The 26,639-nt window shown below is 44.6% G+C and overlaps 1 protein-coding gene across 2 annotated transcripts in view; it reads left to right on the forward strand.

Annotated features, from left to right (window-relative positions):
- NAA25 (N-alpha-acetyltransferase 25, NatB auxiliary subunit) overlaps positions 1-26,639 on the forward strand; it is a 561,072-nt gene that overhangs the window by 352,617 nt on the left and 181,816 nt on the right. For both annotated transcript variants that reach the window (XM_069214819.1, XM_069214820.1), the window contains exons 17-18: positions 1,793-1,918; positions 14,143-14,386. In XM_069214819.1, the coding sequence (XP_069070920.1) occupies positions 1,793-1,918; positions 14,143-14,386 (370 nt within the window). The remainder of the gene's footprint in view (positions 1-1,792; positions 1,919-14,142; positions 14,387-26,639) is intronic.

Consider the following 26,639-nt stretch of genomic DNA (forward strand, 5'->3'; position numbering starts at 1 on the left):
CTTTTCACGCAGGCTGCAATGGCAAGCCTGCAGAGACAGTTTGCATGGGCCCCCATGGGTGGCACAGTACATGCTGCAGCCTATGGGGGACCGCTGGTGTACCAGTGCCCTAGGTATCTAGGTACCATATACTAGGGACTTACATGGATGCACCCATATACCAACTGTGGGTGCATGAAGATTACTAACAACTAAATTTATGGGAAAGACCACAGTCACCGGAGGTCATGGTTAGCAGAATCACAGTGAACTACTGTCCAAACACACTAACATCATGCAAACTGTGGGGGTAACTGTGCCAGAAAGATGGCATTTTCCTAAACCAATCATTTTGTCTAGCCATTCAGAGTGTCCGTATACTTTATAATAAACCAAACCTAGAGATTCATTGTTTTCACAATCCATCATTAGTATATGACACGTGAAGCACAGCCCTTTTAAATTTGTTGGAGGAGGGAAGCTACAAGAGAGGAAAAGCAATACATATTCAAACTCCAATTGTACAATTAGGATACAAAAATGCCAGTCCATTGGGAATTGCATGGCGAAATAGCTTGCAAGCATTCTTGTTACGGTTTTTGATCTTGCGCTCTGTAGCTGACAGCATGCTAGAAACTAACAACTTCCTCTCTCCATCTCCTTCTAGACACACTCTGACAGACACTTCTTATGTTCTCCTTGTTTTGTACCTTAGTATCACTTTCTTTCCCCTCTTTGATGTTCCTTCTAATTTGTGTATCTGCCGTAGCTGTGCATGCATTTATTTTAACCTTGAAATCATGGAGTGAGGTATGTTTTTTTTTTTTTTTTTTTTTTTTCCTTCCTTCCATGTTGTTGACTGATATCTTTGGCTTGAGCCCAGCGTTATCCGAAAACCCCTTTTAGCTCTTGCCATCTTCAAGAGTGTTATAAACATTTCACTAAAGACATTTAGAATTAGTGTGTTAACTTGTTTAGTTTTTTACTTTTCTATTTTCTTTTTTACGTATGCAAACCGTGAGATTTTGAGTGTTGCAGTTTTCATTTTTCTTTCTTGCAGCTTTTTGTTTTTATTTTTCTTGTCCCACTAAGGAATCCTCACAGCATAGAGACATTACCAGCTTTTATAACACAATAGCGCACAACGAGTGTAACTCTCTACATAGTAATCTAGGCAGAAACTATTTTCGTGATCCTTGCCAATCTCTAAGCAGCATTCTGTTTATTTTAACTTCTTGCATGGCTTACTGTTTTTGTCATATGCTCTCTGAAGGGTAATGTGAAGGATCTTGTGATATGAAAATTAATTATATTATCAGGGGGGAAATGTTTACGTTTTTTGTATTGAGAAGTGCACGTGTTGGATTAGCACAGTAGTTTTTTTTGTGATATTAAAAAAGCTTCATTTCTGATGATTCTGTGATTGCTTTCCATCAAAGCCAGCTCTTAATTCAATATGCACTTGCAGCCATGTAGTAAATTTGCACTATTAGAATCCCGTTGTGTGTGTTTTATTTTTTTTTGGCTCATTTTACCTGCATTGGTATAAGCTGATGTCTAAAAATGTTGTTTTCCAGTTGGTGAAATGAGGATATTGATGGTCTTTGACAAAAGTTTCCACAGTTTCTGCTTAAAAAGGTCTGGCAGAAGGTTTTAACCTGATCACATCGTATGTGGAGAAAACTCTAGCTGCAAACCATATGTTCACAGGGGAAAAAGCTGGCTTCTTAATTCAGGTCGTGTTTTGCTCCATTTGCTCCTATGCAAAGACAGTGTGCTAATTTCTCTGATTTTCTATCTTTGGTCGCAACAGATCGGTCAGTTTAGAAGAAAGTATAAAGTCCATGGGTTTAAGTCCCGAGGAGGATGACATTCCATGGACAGACCTGCAGGACAACCGGGACCTAACTGTTCTCTTTAACTGGGATCCCAAAGTCTGGTATGTAGGTCTATGTTATAAGAAACTTAGTTACCAGCCACTGGAAAAAAGGATAATGTAAGGGTTGTATTCATCAAGACACTAAAAGATTTTGTTACCTTTTTGAAGAGCATTTGTAATTTGTTTAAAAAATAAAAAAAGTTGAATCTACAGAGTTGCAATATCACATAACCAGTTTTCTGTTTTAGGATTTTAAGTGCATTCATCTGTGAAAGTGAGTGGCACATCACAAGGAAAAAGGGGGTATTTAATTGAATTGTCACAAGACCTAAAAAAGGGCATAGGGTTCAGGTTAGGATTTGCCTCAACAATAGCATAAGATGTATTGCTAGCAATACCCAGAACCACTTGGAAATCCCTTAATTGATCCAGCCCATTAGATAACTGTGGAATTTATCAGTAGATACATTAGAGTATCTATATTTGATTTTTCCAAATGAAACTTCTATTCACAACAGTATCTCTCTTAATCATATTTCAGTAGTATGTATTCACTGTTTTGGTAGCTCATTAGAGGTGACCTTTGGCAAATACACCGATAATGAGTAGCTGTGAATTTTGGTCATGTAATTCCAGAGAGGGCCTTTCCTGGCATGGTAAACCACTCAGCTGAAGGCCAACATGGCATTCTAGAATAATGCATGTTAACTTTTGTGTATAATAATTTATCAAAAGGTCCTCATATACTGTATAACGATGAACACAAGACCTAGATATATCAAGAAATAACGAGGCAATAAGATGTGCTGATGTATATGGTATAGCATGTAAGTCTTGTGCAGTATATTTTAATCACCACACCTGATAATACAAACAAGTTATTCTGTCATTAGCTGTATGGATTGCCTACATTCCAGCTCTGCCTTTATATTGGACTCGGAGTGAAATTATGTTGGCTTTAGCAAGCAAGCATTGGCAAAGCCAATAGGCCTGCACAAGAGCTTTTGGCTTTGCCAATATGTTCTAACCATGTTGAACACCAGCGTGGCTGCTGTTCAGCATGGCTAAAAGTTAGTGGCGTAGAAGAAAGTGGGATGGAGTGTTGTAGAGTGGAATGGCAAACAGTGGAGTAGAGTGTTGTGGAGTGGAGGCCAGAGTGTTGTGTATTGGAGTGGCGTAGTGCAGAGTTGTGTAGAGTGGAATAAACTGAAGTGACGTAGAGTGGACTGGTGTAGAGTGTATTGGCGTAGGGTATTGCAGAGTATAGTGGTGTAGAGGGGGGTGGCATCGATTACAGTGGCACTCAATTCAGCGGCATACAATGCAACGTCGTACAATGTAGTAGCATAGTTTAGAGTGGGGCATAGAGTGGTGTAGAGTAGCCTAGAGTGGTGTAGAGTAGCCTAGAGTGGTGTAGAGTAGCCTAGAGTGGTGTACAGTGCTGTAGAGTGTAGTGCATTAGGGTGCCAGTGGCGTAGAGTGGTGCAGAGTAGACTAGGATAGAGTGTTGGAGGTTAGAGTATGGTACCATGGAGTTGAGTAGATTGTCATAGAGTGCGGTAGCATAAAGTGGAGTGGTGCAGAGTGGAATAGAGTGGCATAGTGTGCAGTGGCATAGAGTGGAGTATTGTAGAGTGGCATAGCGTGCAATGGCATAGAGTGCAGTGGAGTGGTGCACGGTGGCACAGTGTGCAGTGGAGTGGTGCTGAGTAGAGTGAAGTGACGTAGAGTGGTATAGGGTAAAGTGCAGTCGAGCGGAATGGTGCAGGGTGGACTGCAGTTGCGTGGAGTGGCATTGAGTTTAGTGGCATAGAGTAAAGTGGTGTAGAGTGCAGAATAGATTACAGTGGCGCACAGTGGATTGGCACAAAGTGCAGGGGCATAGAGCTCAATGTTACGGAGTAAAGTGCATTGGTGTAGATTGTATTGGCGTGGAGTGCAGTAGCATAGAGTGGACTTGTGAAGAGTACATTGATGTGGCCTAGACTAGAATGGCGACGAGTGCAGTGGTATAGTGAGTAAGAGTGCATTGGCATATGGTAGTGATACAGAGTAGTGTAGAGAGGTGTAGCTTAAAGTGGCATACAGTACAGTGGTTTAAAGTGGAGTGGTGCAGAGTAGAATGCAGTCGTGTAGAGTGGAGTATTCATGGTGTGTTAGCACACTGTTATTACAGATTTTCATTTGAAATGATCATTACATTTGCAAAAGTGTACAGTTTTACCAATAAAACTACACAGTGCACTGAGAAAAAGGTGTGGACATTGCATCACCTAGTGTAATGATTTGTTTTGATCATATTAAAGTATTTGTTTCCACTACACTTCATAAATAACACAAAATGTGCTTCATTTGTGTTCTTAATTCTTAAATAGTTCATTTAAATGTCATGTTAGAAAAAAAAAAAACTTTCCTACTCCCAGTATCCAGCAAGGTTGTCACATAAATCCTCTTACTTTGAAGTCAGAGAAAGAAAAGCAACCAAGTGCCATCGGAAGACAGAGCAGGATTTACAGGGCTGTTTACAGAAAGGGAATCCTCAGAAGGGTACTGTAAATAAGATTTGGGCAAATGAAGATACAAATCTAAGCTGTCCAACCTAAAACAAATAAAGCCAGCACATGAAAATCAAGAAAATTAGTTACAAACCACATAGCCAATGGAAGCAATAGGCAGAATGCATTCCCTAAGTCAGCTTTCTGAATGTTCCCAAGATGCCCTTAGCAAACCAGACAACTGTGCGCTCTGGTAGGCTGCGAACTAAAGAGTCTTTGCTTGATTTACATGAGCCTGTAATAAAAACTGATACTGATGGGACACCTTGGAAATCGACATGGGGAACCAGGACTCAGTTACCCAGCACTGCGTGCAGCAGGAGGGCTGCCTCATCATTCCATTCTCGCTCAGGGGTGCTACTAAGGCTCTGGCTGTGCCCCACTGCGTGGGATGTGACTAGGCCAAGAGTTGGCCCATCTGCACCCGTCTGTGGCCGGACGAGGCTAGGCCCACCCTCTGACACCCTTCACTGAAGTATCCCTGGGGGTAAGTATGGGCTTTGTTCCCCCCCCCCCTTTGATTACTGTTCTCCATCTGGTCATTTGAATGCCTCTTTGGTACTGCATTACATTGCTCAAGCACCACATGGTCTTTTTTCCTTCAAGAGGCAGGTACTGCATCTTAAAATACTCCAGTCAGGCACATAACTGGTGGCATGGGTAAAAGGAAGGGTGTCTGGCTGCTGTCATCAAAACCCCCTCTCCCCTAACTAGTATTGATAAAATACTGCAACGTGCTGTGGGGATTACTTCCAGGGAAACCGAGAGGAGGCTGTCCTTGGGGGGCCAGCACAAACTCACCTATCGGTGGCCCTTCTCTTTAGGGGCCCCCTTGTGCATTGAAGCATTGGATGCAACTGCCCTGCAAGCTCAAACCCCTTGCTTCGGCACTGATATTTCAGATATGGAACGTATTGGAGAACGCTCAAAGTTCAGCACTAGACTTCCTAATCAAGCTAAACAGTCAAGAGATAATTTCTACCATGGACTGTCAATATAAAGCTTCAGCTTCTGGCATCAACGAAGTTTCAGTACGAAAGGAGGCCTGCTCCATCGCTCTTTGGACTAGTGACCTAATAGAGGCATGTCTAATGAAGGTCGGAAGGTGCTTTGGTGGCTAAACTTGCTCCGATCTTGACCCGATTGGCGCGATTGAGATGGGAATCAACAACCTGAAGTTATCACAGAGTGAATTACAAAAGCAAGCTGCTCTGGCCCCAGGGGTCTTCAGTCTAGTAACATGCGTCATTTCGTCAACTCTGCCAAGGGATGGAACTATCACTCCGCAGCTTGAGGCGGAAGACATCAGTTGCACTTCCCTTGCACCTAATTCCCTGTCCCGATTGCACCCAGGCCTGAGGGTGCCTCAGATTCCCCGAGGGATGGGGTGGGTCTAACCAAACAAATACCAAGTTGTCCGATGCCTTTCAGAAGTAACCTGTTATAAATCTTACAGCTGCTTGCTTGCTATTCTTGTGTTAATATTAGCAAGCAAGCCTCGTCTGCATCAGGTACAGAGGGAGCACCAGGAAGAACTTACCAACAAGTGCCTAGATTGGCTGGTTCGACATAGGAACTTTCCTCCTGCCATGGTGAACGATATTCTCTTAACACGCAGGTTGGGGTCAGGGCCTGTGGCATTGGGATCAAAGGAGGGCAGCCGCCAGGTAGAGGCGAGTATCCCTGCTGCTGTTTGGGTTTCTTATTTCTCAAGATCATCCTTCCCCCGTCTCAATAGGGATGTGTACATTTTCACCTTGCACTTGCGGCAATTTGCACACAATGATTTTATTATATTTTTTTTTTGATGAACAGGATCCATACACAGGGGTTATCATTTCCCGTTTTATTTGGGATGTGTACTGTTTGGCCTTAATGGTCTTTTTTTAATCTGTACACTAATGTTTTAATAATAAAAAAAATTACATTTTTAGTGTTTTATCTGATGTATTATACTTGTTGCTTTCATGGAAATTTGCCGAATAAAGTATTTGATTTTGATGATGATATTTCTTCCAGTGTTAATTCCTTATGTTTTTTCTACTCCGGCTCAACCTTCCTTTCCCTCTAGGGATTTTCATTCTCTGTCCCAACCTGTTATGCGCCTGAAAACTGAAAATGCACTCCAGTCTCCCATTTGTACAGAGCTTAATCACTGTCTACACTCCAAATACCAGTCATACTACTTGCTGGTCACTCTTCACTAGTCAATAGTACTTTTACATTTGTCCTCACAACCAGACATTTTGCTCTATCTCACTCGACCTGGTGCAAGTTCCATGAAAATGATCTGCTGATCAAGTTGGTTATTGGGTGAGGGAACTGTCCCATCCTAAGTCACCTTTACTCTTGAAGTATGCAGCTTATTAGTAGAAAACTTACTAATTCTAGTAGATACTACTACCAGGCAATTAGCACAGCAAATGATTGGTAGGGATGAAACCTTCACACTCCTCATACTCTGATCTGTGAGAGACTTGGCTTTCAGTTACCTGTGTCAGTATTCTGGCATTACTACTTAGCACCACTAAATGGGTACTAATATTTTAGTCAGCCTGCCAATTCTAATGCCCCTCTCACCCCTTATGTGCATACAATATGCTGCAGCTTGTCTCATTCAGACCCTGAAAAAATAAGATCCACTTCAGCCCTATTGTAATGGAACTCCATTGGCACCTCTTGCTGGCTCACCCCATCTTCTAAATCAGCTGCAGCATTTATAAAGCTATCATGACCAGCGTCTTTGCTTATCTTGCAGACAAGCTTGCCATCTCTGGGTCTCCTCACATCCCCAGCCAGATCAGACTGCAGATTAAGAAGAGCAAAAAAGAAAACAAACAAAGAGCTCTTCTTTTCCATCTATGATCCCAGGATCTGGGTCAACATCCCTGTATCCATTGACTGCCCTAACACTACTCCACTTTAGGAAAAAAGTTGACGATTCACTGCTTTAAAGAAATCTGCATCACAAAGCATCAACTGTCCACAACCCAGTTTCCTTGACTATCTACAGTGCTCTGCTACTTTTTGACTATGTTTGCAATACAGAAATGCCATAGTCGTACATATTCATACATAATGAGTCAGCTGCCAATTTCGAATGTCCGTTGAGATACAGAGTGGTAAGTAACCAATAAAGAAGGGAAGGCCCTATACCACTCATGGTCCTCTTTACATTTAAACATTTTGCATTACTACTACTATGTTGACCAATTTCTGGCACTATAATGACATTAGCTGGAAATACTTAGTCATGGCAGACAAATCTCCGCTATCCTCTACACCTGATGAACATGCAGGTTATCTCCCGTGGCCTCCCAGTACGAGCACTGAGCAATCCAGCAGTGAGCAGTTAGGAATTCTTTAGCTGGCGCAGGTGGTTACCTAACGGTGTAACCACAGATGGACCACTTCACTGAAAATTGTAATGGCTTATTAGAGTACTGTACCGTGGATACCATTAGCTTGGTCGAATACCTTATGAACCTGCTAAAAAGAAAAGCTAGGATAAAATGTTGTTTTCAGTTAAATGTGTGATACAGCCAGTTTCCCTGGCAGCTTAAATCAGTGTGTTTCTAAGTCAGTAAATTATTAGTATGCTAGTAGAGTGTAGGTCACTGATTGAGGCTTAAGATATTAGCACAGATATTCAAAGTATGATATGCTGGGTGATCACGAGTCAACTCCCGTAGCAAATCATTCATCTCTTCGGAATACAGATCTCATAGTATTGAGCACTCTCGTTATACCATTTTTAAAATCATTCTAGCTCCCTTTGGCTGGCAAGTTTACCTATCTTGGGTCAATTAGTGTTGGATTCTTGACATTTGAAAGTTGTGTAGAGATTGCTCTAGGGGCAGGGAAAAGCTTAAACTAGAGATGGTGATGAGTAAGTCAATTATAATGGAAATAAAGATGTTTGTAGAATGTATGGTTGTAGATACACATTCTCTGCATACTCCTACCATCTGGTGAGGGGCATAGGCATTTTCATCTTGTTGTACTTTGAAGACATTAGTCACTAGAGCTGTTGTGACTCCTCACCTCTGTCCACAATGATGTGTGTATCCTCTGCCTCACCCCTGAAGATGTCAAGACATATTGCAAAGCTCTGAGATATTGAAAAAAAAAGGTGGTCATACTACAAAGTTAAGAGACAGTCCTTGTTGGAGACATCTGACAAGAAGAAGCTGGCCTTTCAGGGATCCCATCAGGCCAAACAGGATACATTCCAGAGGCAATGTTGCTTTACTTTGACATCGAAGAAGAGGTAGAGTTCCTTGAGCCACTGACGCAACACAAGCCACCTGCGTGACTGAAGACAAAATAAATGCCTCCATCCCCTAAGTGCACATCGACTGGGACAGCACACTGATCCTTGAGGGGTCTGGCATCTAGCGCTGAGGTTAAAAGGAAACAACATAGAACTGTAGGTCTGGTACAGCAGGAATGAGAAGGATGTGTCCATTTCTAATGAAACTGAATTTTTTTTCTTAAAAGAATTAATTATCACTCAGTCACATCTAAAATGAATGCCCCTTTTTAATGAAGTGACCACATTGACGGTGTGTAGAGATAAAGAACCTGTCAATATGTTTCCCTTTTGAGAGGAGGGGGAGGAGGGTGGGTGAGCAAGCTATTCATGAAGTCTAGGCAGTGAACCATGTTATGAGAAGTTACAAAATGCCAGATTGTGTGGGCTTGGTGCCTTCAGACGATTATGTAGCACAGTGGAACTTGATGAGGCAACTGTTAAATAGACTAGTGGTGGGGGCTTTCAAATTGATGGGGGGGATTTTAGGTGGGGGGGGGGATTTACTCCAAACCAAAACAGCTGTACAATGGCACCAGGGGAGATATCTGGGGGGTGTAAAAAAAAAACTAAAATCAGGACCCTAGAGACTGTGAGTCCCAGAATACTGCCTTAATTCTAACAGGATCAGACAGCGGCCCTCGACAATTGAAGATATACATTTTAAACTATGACCACAGATAAACAAAGCTCAAAAGAACCTTACTGTTTAAACATTTGTTACCCCAGAGAAACGACACAAGAGCGAAAGGGCTTGAAGAAACCACAGTTTTTTCCCCAAGGCACGATAGATTTGCAGTCCCCTTTGACAATTTGAGATATGCTAGCCTTTATGCAGGAGTTCAGAAAATAAATCATGCAAGTGTTCATCAGGACTCACGTCATTATTGGATCTATATAATTCCCTGCAGAAAGTAGAATTCAGACTGTGCAAGATTGAAAAAGCAGTAACTGATCACTCACACACAAGATGAACTCCCTGAAAGGCAAATGTACTGAAATAGCAGTCGCAATGAATGTGGGGAAAATTCTAACCCAATAGACTCGGTGTAAACTTGAAAGTGAGCAAAGCTTGATTGGAGGCAAATATACAACAAATACTATGAGCCACATTACAGGTTCCAGTGACTATAAAATGGTACTGGACCTAACCCATCAAGTGCACTCAACACTTAAGGTGAAAAGAAATCTAGTTCTGGGCATGCTGACTTAATTTCCTCAAGATAAAGTAAAAGATGAGGGAGGCAGCAAGGAAGCAGAATAGCTTATCTTCAAAATGAGATAGCATTCAACTCTTTCAGAATGTCTTGATGGCCACACTGGCTAAATGAAGAGATAAGGGAAAATCATAACCTTCCTTCAGAAGGAGAAAAAACATTAACAATGGAGAATCCCCTTCCAACTGGTAATAATGTTTAATTGATATTGCACTGAGTTAGAACAGTTAGTGAAGTAAGTGTGGTAGTCTGACTCTGGAACCCATTAGTTGGAGGGCCTTTCAGGCGTTGCACGTTCCATGGCTTTGCAACTGGTTTGAAGAAAAAGAACCACCAATAAAGAACATAGACTGATTGAACAGCTTCACCAGAAACAAGAGAAAGACTACTTGAACACTCCTCGAATACAAGCTAATGGGTCACTAAAATGACTGGGGAAATGCAGCAAACCAAATTATGGTCATGTTTTAATGTTGCCCATGTCCAGGGCCTGGGAAGGAAGATTGAGTTTGATGTATGAGGAGATCAAATGCATCAAAAAAGAGAATAAAAACTGGTGTAAAGCAACAGAGGAATGATAAGGCATACTGGTGGTGTGCTATCACTCAGATTGAGACTTACTGGTAACTGTGGGATCACTGGACAGTGCCCCTATCGGATCTCTTGAAGGGCACAGTGCATGACGCAACTTGTAATAGGGGAGGATTGGACCGGGGCTTAATACAGAGATGAAACAATTGTAGGGGTGAAAACATGATACACTGGGACCTTCTGAGAGGTTCCTTAAGCGGTTCTCTTGGCTAATGCCTTTAACACTTGGTCCAGACTGAACTATTAATCCGCTTTCCCCTATTAGCAAGATGATACAAAGGGGCGACCCGTAATGTTCAGGGTGTAAACTCACTCACAAAAGAACTAGCAGTGCTGAAATGGCACTTAACAAACAACGAAGATGATCGCCTGCTTCAAGAGACTTGTTTGAGGAAATGTGATGCAACAAGATTAAAAATACACAAGATAATCGAGATAACGGGTCTAACTACCCAAAGTAGCAATCACAAACTGGTGTTATTTGCAAATGATATTCCTTCTTTTATAACTCAGACACCTCTCCCAGCCTTGAGAACAGAATTCAGGTAATTTTTCAGAGTCTTGGACTGACAGAACTATTTGGTTTCAAAGTACTGCAAATCAGGGACAGAGTATATAAGAACTTATTTAGATGAGGCAGATTAGAAATATCCTGGCTTGGGAAAATATCAGCATTTAGGATGATTCCCCATCCTCCCCCAAGTATTTTATACAAATGGTACAGTTAAAATTGTGTTGAGGAATTTGATGTAACCCCACTTATTCCCTGCCCGTTGACAATTTTAGGTTACTTCACTAGGTTAAAAAAGATGCATCAGAGTCCATCACTTTCAAAGAGCATTTTATCAATTTACAAACTAAGACTTCTAAGGTACACCTATAAACAAAAATACATCACAAAATGACATATAGACAAAAGATAGAGCTTAATATAGAGATACCTATAGCATGTAGAAAATAATCTGGGTTGGCGTGGCGAAGTTGTCTGATTGTTTGCAGTAGGGAAACCTCATAAGGAGTTCCAATGATATAGAACTTCACACCTGTTAGATCGAAAGTTGTGTTTGTAAATTCTAACATTTGTAGGATGGGTTGTGCAATTAGTGGCACATACTGTGTGAGTGATGGACTTAGTTGAAGATGCAACAGTACTGGTCAGTCAAAAATAAGGCAGGCCATAAGAGAAATGACAGTTGTTATTGGGTCTGGATCCTCTGATAATGTTGTTTGGATACATGGTCACAGCAGCTTTGCTGTGGAACTCTAGTATCCATCTCCTCCTGTATTTGAGCTCCTGAGTGTGATGGCAGAGTCCCTCGTGAAGGCCAATGAACATCTCCAGCAACTGGTTGCTCTTCTCCATGACCTTGGCTTCAGCATCCCAATTTGCTCTTAGAGTAAGGTGGAACTCCATTGAAGCAGTTCTTGATACAGACTTTATGAAAGCCTTTCGTTCATGGTGAAGGATTCTATCTATTTGGACCATGATTCAGATGTGTCTGCCTCAGTCCTGCAGGCCTTGCTCTTGCTTTGCCTCATGACCTCTGCGCCATTGTGCAAAGGAGTCCCTTCAGTGATGTCTGAGGTAGCAGTGGGTACAATACCAAGGAGGTCTCTCATCTTGGGGCAGATCTTAGAGCGTAAGGATCTGCTTTGGTGAATGGACTCCTCAGACCTTCTGAGGGATGATCCTTTTGCCATCAACGCGCTCAAGCTGCTGTGGTCAGAAATGCCTTCTTGCTGGGCTGAAGTGTTTCTCTGGATGAAATGACACAGCAGGGCCTTTGTACATTAACGGAGCTGTTAGTGTCTGTGTGCTCAAGCTGTGGGTGAACGATTTTCCCCTGAAGGTCATTTTCCATTCCATCTTAAGGGCAACATCCACATACTGTTGGATGTCCCTACCGCCCAGTATATTAATTAACAGGGTGGTGTGGGGTGGTGGAATCTATGTTGGGTAGCTATCCTGCTGTAGACATGGGCACTGGAGTGTCCCAAATTGGATGCTCTTGGTTAACTCTTGCTGAAGAACCACAAGGTGGAGATACACCTCAAACTGAAGTTGGTTATCTTCTACAAATTGGGGTTTCTGTTTGTGGATCTCATTGCTGCGGCCAAATAAGAGCAAGTGTCCTCAGTTTTTTTACTGTTCATTTCCAACTAGATGGTTGTCTAGGGGATGCTTATAAGATAAGCTACTCTCAGGGAGTGTTGTGCACATATTTTTCCAATGTACTGCTGGAAGCACAGGAGAAATAGGAGCAGCTGATTCAGATTGGTACAGATTGGGCAAGCCGCATGCCGATGTTTTGCCACTGGCCATCTGGCTGCCTCTCAGATTGGGCAAGCAGCATGCTGATGTTTTGCCACTGGGCATCCGGCTGCCTCTCCCTGAGTGAGCTTTTGCTGTCTGCATTTGTGTCTTCCTGACCATCCTTATATTGCCAGTAGTGAGGTGTTTTCTGGAAGTTTTGTTTTCCTTTACACTCGTAGTTCTTTGGTTGGATTTGAACCTTGTTTTCATCTTCTTGATGGCATCTCCATTCGAGTTGAATCTTAGTTGCCCAGTTTTGCTACCAAACCTTAAAAACTGTTTTGTCAGTCGGACCAGAATTAAGAGGCCCTTAGGCCCTGTACTATTTTCTACCTGTATACGTTGGTCCTTTTCACCTGTCACCCTTCTTGACCAATGTGGCCTCTGTGTACCATATGTTCCAGTCTATTAATCTTTCATCTTTATCTCCTCAGCATTTAATAAAGGAGAAGGATTGTCTGAATAGGCTGGACTCCAGGGATGTGGTGTCATAATACATTGACCACATAGGGAAAGACTGAGTTAAGGACAAGCTCTTTATGAGTTATGCTGGTGGTAAATAGGACAAGCCTACACTTTGTATTGGGCTATTCAAGAAGTTCTATAGCCTGTCCAGGAAATTTTTCTTTGGCGCACGTTTGTGCTCATTGCACCAGAACATTAGCTGCTTTCACAGCTTTTTCCAGAGGCATCCAAGTTTGAGATCTGCAAGCTGCTACTTGGTAGTTCTTGCATACAGGCTCACATCTGAGGAACACAGTGACCGGTTTTCTGCCTTCAGCAGTGTTGCATGATTTCCTTGGATAACCAGCACTAAACAGCCATGCCCTCCAGGTAGGTACTGCATGGAGACTTATTCTTAAGGTGAGGAATCTACAGAAAAATGCATCAATCTGGTTACTTACCTTTGGTATCCGTAATCTTCCCAGCGATTGGTCACTGACCTCTCCAGTGGAATAGTGTTGTGATTAATTACATCACAAGGCTCTAGAACTGTCACCAAACTAGTTGGCAATTAATACGGTCCGGTGATGTCACATCCTGAGTCACTCGTGACTGGATTCTTTCAGTGCCAATTGGTATGGTGGAGAATCATTCCTTGGGTCAACAGTTTGCGAACCAGTCTAAAAGAAGTAGTACATGTATTCACCAGAAATACTGTTTATGTAGCAAAGTCATTTTTTATTCTCTGAAAATTGAATATCTAATTCTCACTAACTTTTTGAAGTAAGAATACAAAACATATATCCAATGGCATGTAGTATTAAATAGCTGCAATTTATTTTCAATTTCAGGGACATTTCAGAAGAGCACAGAAAATTATCATTGGAGGAGGAAACAATATGGTTGAAAATCCGGTCCATAACCTTAAGGTTGGTTGGTGGAATTGCATCTCTTATCCATGCAGCTGAGCCAAAGAATTCAGAAAAGACCACAGAGAATGGCATGTCTTCCAAAATAGATATAATCCGTTCTCTGCTTCATCAGCTGGAGAGTGCAGTGGACTCAGGAAAAAAGTTTACAGAACAGACCATCCAGGTAAAGTGGCAATAAGATAATATTCTTCTTAATTCAAGCCTGAACTACCTTACTGTTTTAAAATCTTGCCAGTTATAGTATGTAATATATTTGAATTTTCCTGTCTCATTCATTGGTTTGCTTCACCCTGGTTACCATTTGTTTAATGGATTCTCACAGTTTTTCTTGCCACTCTACCGAACACCACCACATGTAGTCTTCCTCGTATGGTTGCTTGTGCTGGAGGCAGAATTATTTTTAGGCTGACTAGTCTGAAGGTATATACGGAAGCTGTTAGATGTCTCTCAGTCTTGGCTTTCCTTTTACAGACCATTATAATGTCTGTTAGTCACAGTGGTTCTCTTTAAGTCAGAAGCACAGATTTTGGTAAGTAAAGCACAGAACTGCAAGTCAAATGTTTTACTGACCTGGAATGAAAATGAGTAGGCTTACCAGATGATTTTCAGTTGGACACTTAGCAAATCTTGAACTGTCGTTTAATAAATTGGTGCAGTCTAAAAGTTTTTTGCTGCTTTGTTCGGTATCATCTACTGAACAAACACAATTAAAGGCAATGATCTGTCTATGACAAACACCACTAGAAAAGACACATTTTCCCCCAAAATACATAACATAAAATGATGTTAAACCAACATATCCCATTTTTTTTTTTAAATGCAGTATTTCTTCCACAACAAATATATCCTAGACCAGTATGTTTTATTCAGTCAGTTTAAGGTTTACCATTATCGACAGCTGTATGTCTGTGTATAGTAGTTTTATAGAGTAAACTTAGCCAAAAGGCAGCAGAGCGATGTACGTGGTCATGTGTTAAACTGGCCATGCTAAAAAAAAAAAACTGGGTCAACCTCAAGTCAAGTGTGCTTTTTTAGGTTGAGTGTCTTTACATATAGCTTTTCAAGATTTTTGAAGATGGTCTGTTTTTGGGTAGGGCTCTAGACTGGGTGTATGTTTCACAGTGAAACCAGCAAATTAAATTGTGACAAGATCTCCGAGGCCAAGTCCCAAATGGTGTTCCAATAACAAGTATCTCCATCTTGCACAGTATGCAGTATGTCCTTGCAGAGGGACACATTGATGTAACAAAGGATCTGAATGTACGCCACATGTAAACGTATACAGATACTTACAGGTAAGAAAAGGAACCTAATTGTGGGAGGGTCTGAGTGCTCATTCCACTGAGAATGTGTTTAGACTCCTCTCCTCATGGCATATTGGGTGAAAATACTTTCCCCTTCAGTAGTATCTCAGTTGCCAGCAGTCAACAACCAAGACTAATATAAAAATGCAGGAGGTACGTTTTGCCATTTGTGAGGCTAAATCCAGGGTTTACTGCAGTCTAGCATAGCCTTGTATTCTCCTGGTGAGCAACATAAACACATGGAATGCTTCCTTGGGATCAATGAAATAGTCCACTGGGAGAAAACTCAGAATCTGTTAAAAGATTGAATCAAAGGGCAGAATTGCATCGATGTTGGCACGCTAAGAACTACGTTTGTGGCATTAGCTGCAGATACACCTTCTGTTCGTACTCCTGCCATCTAGTGTTCGACTCGGACGTGTGCAACTTATTTTCCTTCGAAGAAGTCTTTCGAGTCAAAGTATAATGGCTCCTCCTGTGACTGGTACTAAGCATGGCCACTAGGGGGTGGGTTGGGCCGCGTTTCCACAGATCTCCGGGTCAATACCTTTTGGTGTTCGTTGATTGCTTTTGGACTTCCAGTACCTGTCTGGGGAAACAATCAATCTTTGCAGAATCTTCTGTGTCATCCTGACCTCCTTCAGGGTCGACGATCGGTTTCCACTCGACGACCCTCTTGGGCCTCCTTCTCCATTTTCAGTGCTTCAAGAATGAGGTATTCATGATGGAAAGGACTCCTTTTCAAAATTGCCAACACTATAGAGTGAAGTTTCCCCTGTTCAGACCTTAATCAGGTTTTCTGCCTGCGGAGCATGAGGAGATCTCCTGCCTTACCTTCTGCTCCAAGGAGACCTTGACATACTGACGCAATTGACATCTCACTCAATGAACAATAGCACTGCAGCAATAAGGTAAATATTCCTCATCCCCACCTTTCTTTGGAGACCGATGTAAAGCAGGAGCTAATGCCTAGTTGTTCAGGAGAGCAGGCCTTTGAGTGTAACCCCAACGCAAGCTCCCATTCAGACTCTGAGATGGAGCAGTCACAGATCCTAGAAGCCTAGCCGAAGAAGATGTGTACGACATTGCTGTCTCCACCCCACTCAAACCAAACGCGACCCTCTAGGTGGTTGGACATCGAACCCACAAGTCCATTGTCAGGCTTCTGGCCCACTGCTGCCTGAAAGCCATGATCGACAACGACATAAGGCTTTGGAACCTACTCCAGGAAAGCCTTTGGCAGCAAAAAAGCTGCCAAAGATCTGGTACTGACGGCCCCCTCGACACCGATGGCAGTCTCTGTGTCTACATCAAAACTGTCCTTAAAGCCACCTGTGGCTCTGAAGACACCATCATAGCCGCCAGTCCCATTGGTGCCAGAGTACGCCAAAACACCCAATTCCTAAAGCACCATCCTCCGTCACCTCCGAAGACCAGGAGCAACCTGTCTTACAGCAACTTCAGCAGGAGCTCGATGCCTTGCAAATGCAGATCCTCATCCATTTGCAGACCACCAGGATCCTCATCCAGCCACCACCAAAGGCTCCCAAAGCTCCAGACACTGCTGCTCAGAAGAGGAAGTACAATTTTTTTATTTTTTTGTATTTGTCTATTAGATTAGTATAACATTCCAACAATGAATGCAAGCTGTTATAGAGTACATCCCAAAAACATGTCAAAGGGGAATGTAATCAGCATAGAATATTATTGCTGTTAGCAGTACAGAAAAAGCAATAGTCGTACCTATGCATACTGTAGGTACATGGTATTTGGGTGGCTACAGGTCTGTGTAAGGAGAGGAATAAGAGATGAACCTAATTCCAAGGGACATGCCCAAGGTTGCAAAGGTAGTTTCGGAAAGGCTGCCAGATGTCTATGGGTCGAGACATAGGAGGCCAGAGGAGGTTGTAGTCTTCACTATCGCAGTAAGTTATGCTTTTGAGCCACTCATTGGGAATGTGGATTCTATGGCTTCCTCAGTGCAACACAATTTCACGTTTAGCTAACAAAAAGGCCATGGAAGCTAGACAACGTGATGGCCATGGGGCGTCCTTAGTATAACCTAGCTGGGCGTAGAGAGGACTTGATACTAGTTTTACATTTAGCATAGCAGAAATGTGCCCAAAGACTGACGCCCAATATCCAGAGGTCTCCGGACACTTCTAGTTCAAATGTGCGAAGTCCGCTTCCAGAGAGTGACACTTAAGGCAGTGGTCAGGCCTATCAGGGCTGAACCTAGCGATGTCCACTGGGGAAAGGTAACAATGGTGGAAGAATTTAAAATGCAGCAGTTTGTGTCTTTAATTGATCGAAATGTGCTGTGTCTGGGTACGACAATAAATCCCAAATCTTACCTGTAAGAGGGATACCCAGCTTCCCTGCCCATGTTTCTTGCACTCAAGCTGTAGTGTCAAGTTTTGTTGTGCCACATAGTTGGTACAGTCTGGAAACTAAACGGTCACCCTGCATGTCCGTTTTTACGTGCGTCACTGGTGGAAAGTCCTTCAGGGCCAATGGGAATGAGGGGAGAAGGAAACTGAGATTGTGTATTCTCCGAAAAATTAAGAGGTACGTGTAGGAGATGTTCTGCAATTGCTGATCTTCGTGGGTTGTTTAACTTGGCCATCAGGGAAACCTACTCCAATCGTGGATAAGTTATAATGATGAAATGTGTGCTGTATCAGTGCTTCCTGAGTAAGGGGGAGCCACGGGTTGTTATGGAGGGGAAGAGCAGTGGATGAGAGGGTCCGTCGTAGTCTGTGGTGCCACACCCAGCAGGTTGTGGATACAGTTTGAATATCGTGGGGTACCAACGGGGAATCCCTTTTGGTAAAAGTTGGGAATGTAGGAGCCCATCCATCTGATCTCGCTCGGGTCTCAGATACAGGACATTGGTATCAGTGTGATACTATCGATGTGAGTACTCACATTGGGCTGCGAGGTAATAGTGGTAACAGTCTGGCACCCCAAAACCACCACGATCAAACAGGAGAGTGAGGGTGTCCCATCGGACCAGGAAGTGAATGGCTGCCCATATTAAGCACAGGATGTGACTGCGTAGTGTACGAAAGAAGGAGAGTGTCAGGTGGATAGGGTTATTTAAAAAGAGGTAGAGAAAACAGGGGAGGACCACAATTGTTATAATGGCCACCCATCCTGCCATGGATAGAGGGAGTTTAACCCACCAGGATACCTATACATCTAGGTCTGCCAGTGCCAGACCATAATTAAGCTGAAATATTTGGTGTTTATCCCAGTGTAGTCGAATGCCTAGATACTTGGTGCCATCTGTGACCCATTAGAAAGGAAATTCAGCTGGCACGGGTTGGGCAGAGTCATTCAATAGGAAAAGCTCAGATTTGGTCCAATTGATCTGTAAACCTGAAAGTTTACCATAGAGGACCATCTCCTCCATAAGGGGGGCGAGATTGGTCAGAGGATAACGAATGAAGAGCAGGATGTCATCTGCGTAGAGAAATAGCAAGAGAGGGCCATGAGTGAGTTGGAGTCCTCTATGGGCGTGAAGGTCTTGCAAATATCAAACCAAGGGGTCCATCGCAATAATGAAATGGAAGGAGTAGAGGGGGCATCCCTGCCTAGTACAGCGTGTTACTGGGAAAGTGTCAGTGAGTGAGCCATTGACCCGTATGCAGGCCACAGGACAAGAATATAATGGCACATTAAGGATATGAAATGGGAGGGGATATAGAGCTGCACCAAGACAGCCCTCAAAAAAAGCCATTGGAAAGAGACGTAAGCCTTTTCGACGTCCAGTATGGCTACAACTGCAGGAATGGTAGGGGATATCCGGTGGAGGATGGCAAAGATAGTGCGAAGATTAAGGGAGGTTGACTGTTGGGGAACAAAGCCAGGATGGACCGGTTCTATGATCTTCTCCATCAGAAGCGACAATCTGGTGGCGAGGATTATAGCCAATACTTAATTATTGAGGTTTAAAAGAGAGGGGGGAGGGGTGTAAGAGGGGCATTGGAGAGGATTTTTACCGGGTTTCAACAACAGGGTGAGGACTGCTTTGTGGAGCGTGGGGGGCAGCTTGCAGATGGCTAAGGATTCATTGTACAATACTAAGAGCTGTGGAGTCAGTTGGGGCTTGAGGGCCTTTTAAAGGCCCCGTCAAGCCGTCTAGACCCCCGTGCTTTGGAACCATCCAGAGCATTGATGGCTCGTGTGACCTCTGCAAGCATGATCGGCCCTTTCCCATATCAACAAGCCCTGGCATAATTTTCCAGGTATACAAGTTCTCGGTCTGCGAAATCACAGAACTCTGTTAATAATATGGAGCTGCTATGTAATCGGGTATAACTGTCTGCAAGGGGAAGCACTGTCAATGTTACGTTAATTTCTTCATTTTGCTTAAGTTGGGCACAGATGTCATGGAGGATACCTACGTGTTTGGAGATGCACATTCCTTGTATAAAAGCGTTAAAGGCTTTCCACAAAGTGGCATGGGTAGCGACCAAGCCAGAATTCAACGTCAAGTATTCAGTCACCAATTTAAGGACCTTTCCGCGAAACACTGGATCGCATAGAGCTCTGCTATAAAACGTCCAAGTGCGCTCCAAACCACACCCATGGGGGATCTGCTATTTAAGAAGGACAGGGCTATGGTCAGATAGCATCCGGGAAAGGACAGCAATATTTATGAAACCCAGAGGTAATCATTAACCAAGAGGACCCAGTAATCCAGTCTGGTCCAAACTGCATGCGGCGGAGTCGAATGTGAACCCTGGGGTTAGAAGAGTGTCTCGAGTGCCAAGCATCACTCAGTACATAGGTGTCAGTAATGTGGCGGAGGATGGTCTGGGCTCGTGGTTTATCACTGGGTTGAGAGCTAATGGAGTCTGACTTCAAGCATTGGGGCATGTTAAAGTCACCCCCTATTATCACATGATCAATGTGTAGCTGTATGATGTGGGAAGCTATCTCCTGGAAGAAAGCAGGATCATCCACGTTAGGAGCATAGATGTTGATTAGCAAACCACATTTATCCACAAGGACGCCCTGTATGAGAACATACCAGCCTTTCGGGTCATAGTGACAAAACTGAAGAGTAAACGAATCTGTTTATGTATAGGAATGCATGTGCCACAGGAATATGAGCTGTAACACGAGAAAAAGTGGTGTAAACCCCAAGCTTTGACAAAGGAGGAAGTTGACATTTAAGGCTCTTGCCTTGGAGCCAGAACCGCCTGCCAGAAAAAACCTCAAGAACGGGGCACTATTCACTGGGCTTGGTGGTGGTTAAGAAGAACTTGGCAAAGGTGTGGAGGTACAGAAAGTCCCACTAAAGTACAATGGTTTGCAGGAATGGGTGTTTGCATGACGGCCGAAAAGGTATTTTACGTTGCTCTTGGGAATATGAGAAAATAGAGGGTTGTTGGAGGGAGTTATCTGCCCTGGAAGTAGAAGGTTCTCATTTGATTCCGGTTTAAGTGCAGAGATGTGCCCAACGGGCCCCACCATGAGAAGGCTGGAAGATGGTGAATGGTGGCCACTTCTGGTGTCAAACACCCACCTGCTGGGCACTCATTATCTGTTGCAAGCAGATCTCTCTATCAGATACAGACTTCTAGCTACAGATTACTCACCTTTGAATTCTCCCCAGGCATTGGACTGCATCCAGAACATTTTCTGTGCACCAGTAGGTGGTGGTGACCAGCTCCGTATCAGTGGTGGGCTTCATCTGCGCCGGATAGGACGTTGTGTGTCCTATTAGATGCTCCTGGCGCGTCCGTGTTTGTTCTTTTCTTTCCCCACCAGCTAAACTCTAATCTGAAGAGAGCTTCAGGTTCTTCCCTGGCGGTTCCAACCCTGGCGCCGACGGGCTCCCCAGCATTCAGTCCTGGATCCGGACCAGCTCTGGTCCTGCCAGCGACCTTCCAGAATGCTGGTCTTGACGCTGAGGCTCCTGGTGCCATTCGCGACCATGAGCGGAATCATCTCTATTGTAATTCCCGACTCGGATGGGCATGGTACAACTCTGGTGCCATCAGGAGCCTTGCCGCCTCGTTCAGATTCTGAGCCCTTTTCCTAGGGGCTAGGCTTTGGGAATGAATGGAAGGGGTCGCTTGACCCTTTAGAGTACCAGCCCCATGAAGCAATGGACTGGCATGAATGCCATGGGTGAGGCCAGTGGACTGAACACTTCTCCAGATACTGTGATGCTATCATCTCCTACTGTGGCTAAGAAAGAGGGAGCTTCTTACGCTGTGGTGGTGAGAATGGTAGCTAAGGTCCTGGACCTTCAACTGCTTTAGTGGTCGTCAAGACTAACCTCTAAACAGAGGCACTGCAACCGGGAGCTTCATCCTATAGACCCTTGCTCCCATTTAATGATGCCTTCACTGACATCCTACTGCGGACCTGGTCCAAACCCAGTACAGTAGCTCCTGTGAACAGAACTATTTCCTGCTGCACCCAGATACCTATGTTTCTTGATGCAACATGCCACCCCTGAGAGTTCAGTGATCCAAGTCTCTATCTCCTATGGTGCCTTCCCTTCTGCTACCCCTGACAGCGAATACAAGAGGTTGGACTCACTTGGGAAGAATATGTTTTCTTCCTCCATCCTTGCGTTGCAGTCCATGAACACTGCATGCCTTTTAGGTTGTTATTCCCACCTGCTATGGGTTATGGTTGCACAAGTGCTGCCACAGGTCTGGAACAGACCCGGGTGTACTCTCTCAGGCTGTTGTCAATGGAAGAGATGCAGCAAGTTCACAATTCCTTGCAGACTTGACACGACCGACTCAAAAGCTAGTGCTGTTTTCGGGGAATATCCAGTCGTCTTTGATGGACATGCCCTTTCATGGCACTGGTCTCTTCGGAGACAAGGTGAACTTGGCTATCGAGCGTGTCAAGGATTCTGGGGTTACAACCCTCATCCTGGTGAGTCTGCCTTCCGCAAGCTATGGGAGGGGTCTCCCACTGCACCCTTTCCCAATCAGCACCATGCTGTGCATGCTGCCCAGCATCTGCATGGCCGAGGGCGCAAGACCCACTGATCTCATGGGTCAGGTGTCCAGGGGTCCCCTTCCCTCTGTAGCAGCCTCTAAAACCTCCTAGTACTACTCTACCCCTACCATGGGCCAGTTGGTGGGAGGATTCACCATCACCTGCTCCACTGGCAATCCATGACATCAGACAAGTGGGTTTTGCAGATCATCTGAAGGGGCTACGCCCTCCCCTTCGAGACTACCCCTCCACCCATGCCACCATCTTATGATTGGATGACTGAGGATCATTTGTCTCTTGTCCGCAAGGAAGTTACGGCTTTCTTGGCCAAGGGAGCCATAGATAGAGTTCCTGTGCCAGAAGTAAGCTATGGTTGCTATTTGCACACATTTCTGGTCCCTAAAAAGGACCAGGGTCTCTACCATATCCTAGACCTTTGGTCCCTTAGTCACTTCCTCAATAAGGAGAAGTTCAAGATGCTCACTTTGACTCAGGTCCTATCTTCCCTTGACCTAGGAGACTGGTAGGTAGCATTGGACTTGTAGGGTCCTTATTTTCACACTCCCATACTGCCTGCCCACAAACGTTACTTGTGGTTCACAGTAGGCCAAGAGCACTTTCAGTTCACCATGCTCCCCTTAGCTAGTACACTAAGCGACTAGTAGATTTCAAGAGGCACCTCTAAATTGCCCTCTGAGTGCAGGTCATAATAAATCCAAGGCTGGCATCAGTCTGGATTTATTAAGGCAAGGTGTTTTGTACCAAACACCATCGTTTTCAGTTAAGCCATTATGTAGCTGGAGAACTCGTAATAACGAGTGTCCAGCACATACCTGAAGATGGCTTCCCTGTTAAATTGCAATATCTAGTAATCATATTAGTCTTCACAGGATCATATCTGCTCATGCAGATATGTCCTCACATCAAATATAATGCACCCTCTAGAGGCCCGCAACCCCCCGCTATGGTGTTATTGGGAGGAGACTTCAAACTGGTGCTAGACACCATGAGAGACAAGGCTAGTAATCGAACAGAGGGAATGGCAACTAGGGGAAGGTTTTACACAGGCATTGGGTTTATGTGATATATGGAGGCACGCACACCACGAAGATACTTATTCTACTCAGGGGAGCACTCAATGCATGTAAGATTAGATTACTTCTTTACTACAGGAGAATCACTTCAAGTGAGGTGACATATTTAGCCAGAGGTCTAAGTGGCCACTCTCCACTTCTTACAACACTAAGTCTCCGAACCCAGAGTCCTGAACAGTTGTGGAGAATGGCAATATCTCATCTTGCTAATAAGCAAGAGATCAAGCACTTGAAAATGGCTTCTAAATACTTTTTTGAAGAAAATCAAAAACACAGTAACAATGTGGGAGGCATATAAAGCAACACTAAGTGGTATTATCATTTTGGGGTAGAGAAGAGACAAGAATGTAATACGCCTAGAAGAGGAACATGTTAAAACTGAGACCTAGTAAAAGGGCAGTAGATCTGAAGATAGCTGAATATCAAGCACAAGCAAAAAAATGAGGCAAGAACATCCTATTTGGCACAGCAAAAAACAATAAACTAAGGGGGAATAAAATTGGCAAATTGTTGCCATGGCTAGGGAACAAGGAGAGAGATAAAATGACAATCGGAGTGCAGGAAAGTAGCCTCTTTCTAGCATGGTTACCCCCCCATCTTTTGCCTGTTCGTCAGTGTGTTTGGCTGTGTTCACTGGGATCCTGCTAACCAGGACCCCAGTGATTATGCTCTCTCCTTTCAAACATGATTGCTGGAACCTTTTTCCCCCCACATTTGGCATACTGGCCCCCCTATGTAAGTCCCTAATATATAGTACCTAGGTACCCAGGGCATTGGGGTACCAGGGGATCCCTATGGGCTTCAGCATGTATTATGCCACGCATAGGGAGCCCATTCAAAGTGTTCTGCAGGCCTGCCATTGCAGCCTGTGTGAAAGGGTGCATGCACCCCTTCAGTACCAGGTCACTGCACAGCTCACTGTAAGTCATCGCTATGGCAGGCCCAGAGGGCCCCCACGAACGCCAGCTCCATTTTCCTGGACTTCGTGAGTGCGGGGATGCCATTTTACAAATGTACTGGACATAGGTCGCTACCTATGTCCAGCTGCATAATGATAACTCCTAACCTAGGCATGTTTGGTATCAAACATGTCAGAATCATACCCCATTACTGTTGCAAGTATTGGAAGTATGATTCCATGCACTCTGGGGGCTCCTTAGAGGACCCCCAGCATTGCTACTACCGGTCTTACAGGGTTTTCCGGGCAGGCCAAGCTGCTGCCACACCTCAGACAGGTTTTTGCCCTGCTGCTGCTAGATCTGATCAAGTCCAGGAAGACAGAACAAAGTATTTCCTTTGGGTGAGGGAGGTAACACCCTCTCCCTTTGGAAATAGGTGTGACTGGCTTGGGAGGGATAGCCTCCCTAAGCCACTGGTATGCTTTGAAGGGCACATTTGGTGCCCTCTGTGCATAAACCAGTCCACACTGGTACAGGGACCCCCAGGACCTGCTCTGGCGTGAAACTGGGCAAGGGAAAGGGGAGTGATCACTCCCTTGTCTATCACCACCCCAGGGGTGGCGCTCAGAACTCCTCTAGAGGGTCCCTGGATTCTGCCATCTTGTTTCCAAGGTTGGCAGAGAACTCTGAGAGCATCTGAGTCGCCAGGCCAGGCAAGTGACGTCCAAGGCACCTCCTGATAGGTGGTTCCCTGGTTAGGTGACCAAGCCCACTGTTAGGGTCTTCCTCTGGTGTGGGTCCTCAGATTCAACTTGCAAAATTTCAGTACGACTCCTCTGCAACCTCCGCTTTGACTTCTGGCCACTCGAACCGCAATTGGACCCTCCAGGAACCGACAATGCTGCAATCCTCAAAGACGCTTCTGCAACTTTGTTTCCACAGCTCATGCCAGCTTTGCAACATTTCCCCAGCTGTGCATCCTCTGAGGGCGGCAAGTCTTCAGTCTGCATCAAGAAGCAAGAAGGAATCTCCCTTGGAGTAAAGAAGTCACTCCCCTGCATCCACAGGCACCTGCTGCAATGATGACCAGCTGCTTGGATCTCCCCTCATCTTGAGCTGCTTGGATCCTGCATCATGGGTGGTGGTCCGTAGTAGCCCTCTTGGACCTCTCTGCCAGCTGTCCAACTTTGGTGGAGGTAATCCTTTGCCTTTCCATGCAGGACAGTACCCCTGTGCCCTGTGTCTTTTGCAGCTGCCAAGGCCTGTTTGCATCTCCTCCTAGGGATCTTCATGCGACGTGCATCTCCAGTCCCCAGCAGTCCTTCCTGCGATACACAGCCCTTTGCATGGTTCTCCTGTGGCGTGAGATCCGTTTCTATAGTGCTGTGTGCTCCTTCTGCAACTTCTTTGTCCCCCTCCTGTGGGTGCTCCTCTGCTCCTGCGGACTCTGCGACGCCGAAGGTCTCCTGTGACTCTACCCCCCTCCTGGGTTGATTCCTACTGGGCCTTGCGGGTCCCCGGCAGCACCACTTTTTCCACTGACAGCTAGTTTGCCTTTGCCAGGCTTGTTGGTGGAATTCGTGCACCAACACCCATCTGCAATCTTCACTCCAGCGTGGGACATCTTCTGCATCCATCAGGAATTATTTTCCGTCTGCAGCATTGACCTGTTCTTCCACCGTCAACTGACTCCTGCAAGTACGGTGGGTAGTAGCTCCTACTCCTCCTGGACTCCAGTGTGACTCTTGGACTTGGTCCCCTCTCTCCACAGGTCTTCTCCAGGAATTCACCGCTGATTTCTTGCAGTCTTGTCTGGGTGCTTCTTTTCTTCTTTTTCCTCCTTTTTGGGTGATTTGGGGAAATTCCAGTGATTTACTCCGTATTTTCTGGTCGCTTGGGGGGGGGTGGGGGGGGGGGGGGGGGTGGGTACTGTTTTACTTTCCTCTGTGGTTTTCTATTAATCCCAGCTCCCCTCTACACATTCTACTTACCTAGGTGGGTTTCCTGTGTTTTAATTCCATTGTTCTTAGTATATGGTTTGGGCTCCCCCCCCCCCCCCCCCCCCCCCCCCCCCGAAGGTCACTATTGGTTAATGCTATTTGCACTGTTTTCTAACCTTTTCTGTGCCTATTACTGTTTAATAA

This window comes from Pleurodeles waltl, chromosome 11 (genome assembly GCF_031143425.1).
Source record: "Pleurodeles waltl isolate 20211129_DDA chromosome 11, aPleWal1.hap1.20221129, whole genome shotgun sequence".
Lineage (NCBI taxonomy): Eukaryota > Metazoa > Chordata > Amphibia > Caudata > Salamandridae > Pleurodeles > Pleurodeles waltl.